Raw genomic sequence first — 10,303 nt, 5'->3', positions numbered from 1 at the left:
TGTGTAAGAATAAATAAATAAATAAATAAATAAATGAATGAATGAATGAATGAATGAATGAATGAATGAATGAATGAATGAATGAATTACTTTTCACATTTTCTTTTACTGACTGGTAAATGTTGGCAGCAGACTCTCCACCTCATCATTTCCTTGATTTTTATTTTGTACCATTGGTGTTGCAGTTTCTCGTTTTCCCAGGTTTTGTGTGTAAACTGTAGTGGAATTTTTATTATCAAAGGTCACACACCAAGTGAGAATCAAACAAAGTATTTTTATTAAGAGCTGATCAGCAATGAGAATCCCACAGTCAAAGAAGTTTTGGCTGCACGAGTCTGAACAGATGCATTTGGGTTCGGTTTATATAGACGAGCATGAGCTGATCACATCAAGATAAATCATTAGTCCTCTGTCTCAAAGGAATGTTATCAGAAGATTGGAAGGGGAGATTATCTGGGTAGAAGTCATCCTTCTTCCTTAGTAAATCACAAGACAAGGTTTTGTAACAATACAAAGTGCAGACATGTGTATAAAATTTTCCATTACAATAACATGGTCAGAGTTTGCGTGGAGGTAGGAACATTCTCTTGCTAAGTTTGTTTTTTATAAATCCCAAAAGTTGATTATATTTAACATACGCCGTTTTTTGTACCTATGCCAGCTTTATAAATGAGGCCCCTGATCTTGGGTCTGCCTTACTGTTCTTTGGCTACAGCTGTTAATGCTGTTATTTTTAGAAACTTTGAACAAGCTTCTGATGAGTAAATGATAATAACTTTCATCACTGAAATAATGAATGGGCAATTTTCAAGAAATTCAGGGACAGATGACCTTATATACTAAAGAAAAACAATGGTCAAGACCACCAATTAATTTAAAACTTAGCAATTTTGCAGAGTTTTTAATATTTCTTCCTAATTTTATATATTATCTAACATACATTTTTTTATTTTACACATATTTCTAAAATGTCATACTTTTAAGTCATGATTATTTCAAGGTACACAGCAAATATAAGAGATTTTGAAGATAATTTGAAGCCAGACTGTGCATTCTATTTTTTAGTTACTGAATGCTTGTTCTTTCAGTCATTGTGCCACCTTTAAACCTCTATGATGGGCTACTGGTTGGACTGGTGTATTGCTAGGCATGCTATTATTCAGCTTCTGTTTTTACAGACTGAGTTCAGCTTTTCTTGTTATCACTATTGCTCTACAGTTTAAACTGACAAACCAAGTTCTGCTAAATCTGACATCCAGGGAAGATGCAGTTCCATGGTGAAGGAAGTGCAGTTAGCTAGCTAGTTGGTAGTCCAATGCTAATGCATTGTAGTTGCCCTGTTTATGACGTTTAAGTGTTGAGGCTGTAACAATAACAAATCACTTGTTTTTGAGGTAGCAAGAACAAAATAGTGCCATTCTGTTCTCGCAACCCCTCTTTGGGAGTTCTTGCAGCTTACTTTCAACACATCAGGTAGAACCTTTTTCTCATACAAGATTAAAAAAATATTGTGCTTGGTCAGAAATGGAGTGGAATAATAAACCATAATTTCATCACCACAGGAGGAAAGGAAGTATAGTATATATATATATATATATATATATATATATATATATATATATATATATATATATATATATATATATATAGGTCAATGACAAATAAAGCTTTTAAAAATATATTTTTAAAAATTATTTTCAAAATAAATGCCATGCATTCTTTTTTAGTCTAAAAGAATGTATTTAAAAAAGTCATGTTTGTTAAATAACATTTCAAAGTAGGTAAAATATTTTGTTTTTTTTCTTTACTGTATTTGTAAATTCTCTGCATAAAAAATGTCAGGTGGTGCAAGGTATTATTTACAATATTTTCTTATGATTTATCCTAAGCCAAATTTTTGGCAAGTGTCCCTTAAAGTGTCTACAGTGAGCAACACATTACCATTTTGTGGTTATGTTTTCTATGTATAATAATTTAAGATTATTGCATTTTAATGGTCAAACACATCCTTATTTCAGCATCCAATTTTACATTTAAAGACAGAAAAGTAATTTATAAATATACAAATGAGTGCATTCATTTTAACAGCTATTCCCATCATAGTTGTCAACCCCCCCCCCCCCCCCCCCCCCCCCCCCCCCCCTTTTTTTAACTGTAAGCTATTATTTATTGGTTTAAATTGATATTTTACATGGCCACACCGCCCAACAATTATTGGTTGCGCCACTTGACTAAATTAGTAAAGACAAGAAATATACTGAGTAATTGCATTTTTATTTGTTTCAAATACAAAAACGTGCTTTAGTCAACAGTCCAACAGATGATAGAAACATCAGCTTAAATCAATTTTAATTTAATACATCTAAATCCCTGCGATGGACTGATGACCTGTCCAGGTGTACCTGCCTCTCACCTAATAATTGCTAATAATTCCTGGGATATGCTCCAGCTTCCCATTGACTCTGATTTGGATAAAGCAGAATAAAAATAGATGGATAGACGTCTAAATCCAATTAATCAAAAGTATGACAAGATTTTAAAACATTAAATTCATTGTAACTGAGATGAAACACCAATCATATACTAAATAAAAATAATTAACAGCTGTGATTAACAAATATTTCAAAACATTTTGAAATGTTTGTTCAACAGCAGTTAAATTAGATACCCCATTAGATAATCCCAGTTTGCAGGAGTCAGATGTATGTGCCATGAATTAAGAGGTTCTAGCTCTGAGGCCACTTTGAGGACATCGGTTGTGCAGTAAAAAATTATATGTGCAAGATGGAGTCATAGGAACTTATTTTGGCCCAACTGTTGCATGTGGCTCACTTCAATCTCATCACCAAGTACCTGAAGTACCTATAGTACTTTTCAGGGAAAGTCAGTTGCGAATGAATTTACCTGCCCTCTACATTTACCCACATGGATAAAATTCACCAGTCACTGAACATGTGAAGACCTACAAAAAGTCTCTTGGACGTTCAGCCTAAATCAAACAGGATGTCGGCCATTTTTTAGGTAATTTTTGCCCTTTTCTTTGCATTGAATTTTAACAGGTTAATGGGTGTGACCAAGGCAGATGACCAATTTCAATGTTGTGCCACGACCCTATAAATCCTTATAAATCACTCATATTCATCTAATCATCATCAAACTGACAGTGCTTAATCTGGGTGAGACCCAGAAGAGATCCATAAACTATTTCCAGGTTATACTTGGCTCTTCCGACTTCCTGCACTCTGGTTGGTCCTACTTCTATATGATTAATCCCACACACTTGAAAATGCTTTACAACATGTCAAATCCATCATGATACCATAGTAAGCATCTCAAGTTCCTTCGCCAAACGTAACCATGGGAAGTAATGGTCCCACGCCATGAAACAGGAAGTCACCATAACTGACACACAGACAATGGCAAAACAGACTAAAGGGCGATACTGTACACCCTTGCATGAGAACATGTGGCTGCAGGTGAGGGCAAGAACATTGTGGCAGGGTTGTTGCCAGGGGACGAGGTGGTATAGGCTGGAGCGATGCCCGTGTTGTGCTGATTTCTCTTTATTTGACAAAGGCATCTAAAATTGTTTAAAAAAGTAATCACAAAAATAATTTAAAAGTGTATAACATCCTCAACTTAAGGTTTATGAACATTTAATAAATGTAATGTATAGTGTTGAATCTTTAAATAACATTATTTATGTCTTATTGTGACATTCAGTTGCACCACCTGACTTTTACAACTAATTTAAAATTAATTAGGCTTCTGCTTGGACTTGTACATTATTTGCTAGCATGATCAAGCATACATTTTTAAACTAAATTAAAGAGTGTTATGATAAATAACATGTTCCTAGTTTTACATTGGTTGTACCACCTGACACTGAAAGTGTAACAGTCTACCTATTAGTTGGAATAAAGCTATTTTATCAAAATTTGATATAGACTTACAAACCTTTTCATTCAACCATGAAGGCTGCTTGGTGTCCTCTGGCTGAGGCAACATCCTGTTTGCTGTTACTACCTCTTTATCTCATAATAAAATTCCTGTTTTTACGGTTGTGTTACCCTAACATTTTAGGGCATACAAATTGTTGGACAAAAGTTTGTACGTGATCTCAAAATCTTTAAAACTATTAGTATTTATAAATGTTGGCTTATTTGAAAGATTGTAAACACAAATTCATGCCATGATGTTTTATTTTGAATTATTAATCATAAATATACATTTTTTAAGACACATAAAGATAAGAGTCACAATTTTCTGCCTGTGTGTTTCCTTGTCTGCCAGACAGCTCTGGTGCAGCACATCGATCGAGGGACCTGCTGCTGTTTCTCCACCCACAATGCATCGTCGTAGCAGGCACGTCCCTGCCATGTTTGTACTTCAGTCGTGTTTGGAGATCGTTACCGCACTGAAGAGAAGCTATGCACATGCTAATCTTACGTTTTCAGCAGTAACAATGTTAAAGCACTGAAAAATAAAGGGACTCTTAAGTTTTGTAGTCTGACTTTAGCACGACGGACCTTGCACCATGTCAGCCAGCGCACAGGGTGAGTAGCATGGTTTTGTCGATGCTGGAAAGTTAGCTTTGAGCTAAATCTAGCTAACGTTGCTAGTTCCAATCATGAGTGGTTTGAAATATGCGGTCCAAGCTCGTTAGGCCGCACTCTGGACCTGAGCTAACTTTGGCTGCGTTAACGTTGCAACAATAAAACTTTAAAATGTTACATATAATGATAACAGATATCAGTCTGAGCAGACAGTATAATCTTAGATAAATTATTAGCGTGTTAGGACTGAAAGTAAAAAGCAGTGAGCCTCCAGGCTAGCAGAAACGACGCTTAGTACGCAAGTCATCTAGTAAAATGGCTAACCAGAATTAATGAAGAAAACATTAATAACGTTAATTCGCTTTAACGTGTGGTTCCCAGTTGCCTTATAACTCCGGTATTAAATTTGATGACTGTTACAATAGTGTCCTAAAGTGAACAATTACTCAATTGTGCCTGGCGTTTGTTTTCGTAAATAGTGTGACCCACAACGGTGCTTGTAATGTTGCCAGCTTGCTAACTTCGATTACACAATGTGGTACATTACAAGAAAATTACATCTTAAAACGTGTGGTTTCCGCCCACTTGACGTTATCAAACCTAGTGATACAACATATTTTATGGCCTTGTCGTTAGGGTTCGTGCCGCTCTTGAAAGTGCATGAGTGTATGTGTGCGAGCATCAGGGCAGACTGACGCAGTTTACGCAGCGTGTTTGCTTCATTTTATTTTAACATATGGGGTCCCCCTTCCCCCCAATATTATGAGGTTGTAGCGGTAATTGCAAAATGAATAGCGAGCCAAGCTGAAGTCATAATAAAAATATCTGATGAGGGCTAGGTAAAATCACGTCCCAAAGCTGTGCGCACAAATTTTCACCTACAAGTTGCATCACTGGTACATGTTTAAACGCACTGATACAGTTTTATTATCATGTGAACTGACCTATTTCATTAAGTTAAAGCTGTGGGGGCATACTAGTTCCTAAGCACATATGCTTTATAAGTTTTAAGTCATAGTAATTAAAAATGTCTTCGTTGAACGTGGAGGATGAATTCAGCAGTGGAAAGAAGCTCTGTTGATATGGTAGTGCTTTCTTATTCATCACTTGGCAGATGGCAACTGTTTTAACAGGCTGAGCTGGGTATTGTTTTTTAAGGACATTTTGGACTGTGCACAAACTTGTCACCAAAATTGCTGATGCTGTACCAGTCTTTGCACTCATTACATTATTAAACTAGTACTACTTCATTCTGCCCACACCTAGGACACTGTTTTCACACCTGTGATGATGTTTTGATTTAAGAAGGCTTCATAGCTGTCATTAATATTAATATCATACTTACATTGTCAAAGAGCTTTTTAGATAGGACAGCTTTTTGTATGCTGCAATGGACCAGCGACCTGTCCAGGGTGTACCCTGTTAATTGTACACCTGTTAATTGCTGGGATAGGCTTCAGCCTCCTGTGATCCTGAATTGGACTAAGAAGATGGATGGATGTGGATTTTTTTGTATGTTAAGGATATAAATGATTGCACCACACACTAAGGAGTTCTCTGGGGAAATGATTAGGAATGCATCGATCCGATATTGGTATCTGTACCGATACTGAAGAAATTTGTAGATCGGGTATCAGTGACAATGGGCCTGATCAGTAGGCACAGATCTGTTTAGTGCAGGGGTGCCAAGTCCGGTCCTCGAGATCTACCATCCTGCAACTTTTAGATGCAACTCTTCTCCAACACACCTGAATCAAATGACTGGCTCGTTACCAGGCCTCTGCAGAGCTGAATGACATGCAGATGACACCTGATTCAAGCATGTTGGAGAAGGGTTGCATCTAAAAGCTGCAGGATTGTAGATCTCGAGGACCGAACTTGGGCACCCCTGGTTTAGTGTAATTCTATGCTGTGTGCTTTGAGCAACATCATGTGCTAATGATGTACCACTCGGAGGCTCATATTTGTTCTCAAAGTGGAGCGAGCGTAGGGATCAGCCATATGGAAGTTTTTTTCACTACCTCTGCCAACATATTTAACGGCTACGTGCAAAACCTACGCTGTCAATGTTCCGAGAAGCTTGAGAAATCTGCTTGAGCAGGTCACTGACACTGCGTGGTATGTGTGTGAAAAACCTTGACAAGTTGGGACTGTTTGCCTTTTTTTTTTTTTTTTTTTTTTTTTTTTTAAACCAAACCAGTCAAGGTATTGTTTTATTCATCAGCTTTTGTTATGGATGTTTAATTTCAGAGCTGAAAGTATTCCGACACCATGCCGGATCTTAGGCTTACAGAGTTTTTGCTTGGGAAAAAAAAGACTAATAAGTTGATGTGCACTTATATGGGCTATTGTCCTGTTGAGTTCGTCTTTCAATGGCGTGAGATGAACACAGCTTTGCTCTCAATTAAACACATTAATAACCAATCAGAAGTTGAGCTGGGCCTTGGAAAACCTGTAGTTGAGAGACCCAGCTGCAGTTTAAACCTATGCTAGATCAAAGATTGGTACGATACAGCAGAGACGTTGATGAATAGCTGTATACGTTAAATAAAACTGCAATCAAACTACATTACATCAGTTTTATCTGCGGGATGGATGGTAAATTGGTGAAACCTGGTTATTATCTGTTAGTTACTTATAATCTGTTGCACATTGGGGCAGCGGATAATTGTGAGCGTGTGACCTTGTAGAGTCAGAAAGGGCATACCATCATTTAAAAAAGGTAAATAACTTCAGGCTGATTAGTTTTTAAACACCGGTGCTAAGCGTGGATTGTGATTGACAATAATTAAGAATTAAATAATTGCACAATGACACTAAACCATTGTAAAGAGCTGATTTCTGTTTATTTTGAATATCTAGCAACCAAGCTATTGGAGCAATTGTTGTTTTGTGTTTTTGCCTCAATTTCATCTCCTTTATTATTACTTATTACTATAAACCAGGAGAAGTTTTGTTATATTTTTAGGTGTTTGACCAAGCTTGTGAAGCTTCTATTTAAAATGATTAAAGTTGATTTAAGACCCTATCGGTGAATATTTCTGTCTAAAAGCCATCCGATAGCATGGAAACGGAATGATAATTCTTTGTTTCCCACCCAACACAACCACACACAGACACAGGAAGTTTTGCAATTTTGCATGACCGTTGTTTTAAGTTGGTAGGTGGAGAAGCAGCTGCATGAGCCATTGCTGTGCAAACATTTAGCATTAGTGGTTTATTAGTAATTTGGCATTGTTACTAGGGCCCGACCGATATGGAATTTTTGAGGTCGATGCCAATTCCGATATTTGGAAGAAAAAATTCCGGATAAGTGATTAATCGTCCGATTAATTTAAAAAATATGTAATGAATAAATTAACTTCCTTTTTGGTTCCTTAACACTTACACCAACAAAAATATGAAACATTTTACTGTTTCACAATATTTTGTCCTTTAGTATATATCTATATTTACAACAGAAGAATTGCCAAAAACATGTAACAAAGCATTAAATAAATGGGAAATTATATAACCTTAAAAAAAGTAAATCTATAAATGAATTGTATAAATGAATGATGAATTAATTAAATACACCTTGTTTTGTACTTCTTTCTCATGCAAATTAGAGGTAGGTTAAAGTACAGGTGGAAAAAAAATTTTAAGAAGTTGTAAACAGGTTAATGTTAAATCAACCAAAACATTAAGGTAACATTGTTTTCACAAGTCTCCTTTACTGATTCTCTTTATATTTAGACCACGGGTGTATAACTTATATAACCAACATGAGTGAAGTTGGCAAAACATTATTTGCAGCCTTCTGATGCCCTTTAATGTTAAATTGCATTTTCTTTACTCCAATATTTTCTTTGTCATGAAACATATCATAGCCTATAACATATATGAACCAAAATAAAAACCAGATATACTATTCTCAAATGTCAAAAAGATGTAATCTTTGATAGAGTTGTATTTTATATATAATGGTCACAAATGGTCTGGCACTAATTGTAACACATAGCGAGTCACTGTTACAGCCTGCATTCACATCTCTCTTAAAATACGCCTCAACCTGCAGCTGACGGAGTGATGAAGGGTCGTTCTGTACTCTGATATTTTTTACACTTATGTTATTTCTGCAGTTACTGGCTACTGAACCACAGCGATGTTATTGCTAACATAGACAGGGATCACCTTAAACTAATTTAACACAGCTTTAGCAATGCAGCGTAAATAAAAAGCTGGCCGACACAATGAAGCATGCGTCACTCGTCATTGCACATGGCAGACAGAGTTAAACTGAAACTGGAGACATGCTGAGTCATTAATATACAACATTGTTATAAACTTACCTGTCGGCAAGCTCCACTCAGCTCACTGCTGTAATGTAAACTGGCGGTAGCTAGCTACCTCTGTTGAAAAGACAGTGGGATGACTGTGGGATTGAATGAGTCAGAGTTCCATCTAGTGGACAAACGCTGCAAGGACATCAATCTGCACGACTCCTACACTTAACAGCATTTACTGTTTTATGAGAAATTAAGAATAAATCAGAGTTTAATTGGCAAAACAACGGCCGATATTGGCCATTTTGAAAAGGGCTGTTATCGGCCAATTTAATCGGTCAGGCTTTAATTATTACTCATTAGAAAATCCTGCTAGCAAAACAGTGACGTACCTAATATGCTGAAGTTTCCAGAGGAAACACAAATGCTGCAAATTAACTGGTGGCTTTATAAAGAATTTGCCATATATATATATATATATATATATATATATATATATATATATATATATATATATATATATATATATATATATATATAATCAGAACTGGGCACGTTGACGCGTTTATCGCTCGTTAACGCAACAATGAACACCTTTGCTGGCCGCTAGTTTTAATCACAGAAACATGCAGTCCACATGTCTCCCTTCCCTGCTGCAGCGGTTCGTCTGATGTAATCAGGAGAGAGCGGGTTTATTAAAATGAAGAGACGTTTTCTGTCTGGAACTTAAGAAAGAAGAAGAAGAACTGACATTTCTCTTTGTCAAATCCCATGCAGATGGCAGAACATCATGATTTTTGGATGGCAAACTGCTCCTAAAAGACAATGAGAAACATGCTTACTTACTTATTTATTTATTTTTAATAAATGCGGTTTTAATTTAGGCAAGACAGCAAAGGAAGACATACTTTCTGACTTTTACAAACGTGAAGCATAAATCGGGTCTTCTTCTGCCTCTGGTTCGGTGAATCTTGGTCATAGCGAGATAAAACTTCCAGCCGTGGAATCTGTGTGATGTGAGCTTTCAGTAGAGGAGTCGTTTGTTCATGGTAATGCCGTGGGGTGGACACGGGGAGACATCATCTGTTTAGACTTTGTGTACCTGGTACTTTAATTATTGTTGTCTTAACTGTGCTCATTAGTCATAGAAATTGTTTTGCTGAGCTGTTAGCTGAGATTCTGGACTTTCTGTGGATACCACACATGTTTACAATAACATCTACAGACCTGACGTTACACTCAGAAACCCGTTAACCCCTTAACTCCTGGTAGCGGATGCTGCAGGTGCAGAGGTGTAAAGCTAAACAGTCAAGCTGAGAATGAAATGTTAGAGAAATTATAGGCCAGAAATCTGGATAATGAAGCACTAAAGGTGCATGGATGGAAGTTATTGTGCATATTGTGAATATTTCTCTCTCCTCACCATCTAGAAGCTCTGAGATTCTAGTCCTGCTTTCTGTCTGTTCACCTGATGCTGATATT

The 10,303-nt window shown here is 36.5% G+C and overlaps 1 protein-coding gene across 2 annotated transcripts in view; it reads left to right on the top strand.

Moving 5' to 3' along the window:
* The first annotated feature begins 4,356 nt into the window (after window positions 1-4,356).
* Window positions 4,357-10,303, top strand: part of rbm33a (RNA binding motif protein 33a) — a 33,710-nt gene continuing 27,763 nt past the window's right edge. For both annotated transcript variants that reach the window (XM_041967525.1, XM_041967524.1), the window contains exon 1: window positions 4,357-4,556. In XM_041967525.1, coding sequence (XP_041823459.1) covers window positions 4,538-4,556 — 19 coding nt within the window. In that variant the 5' untranslated portion in view covers window positions 4,357-4,537. The remainder of the gene's footprint in view (window positions 4,557-10,303) is intronic.

This window comes from Melanotaenia boesemani, chromosome 18 (genome assembly GCF_017639745.1).
Source record: "Melanotaenia boesemani isolate fMelBoe1 chromosome 18, fMelBoe1.pri, whole genome shotgun sequence".
NCBI lineage: Eukaryota > Metazoa > Chordata > Actinopteri > Atheriniformes > Melanotaeniidae > Melanotaenia > Melanotaenia boesemani.
This window is presented reverse-complemented; position numbering and strand designations above follow the sequence as displayed.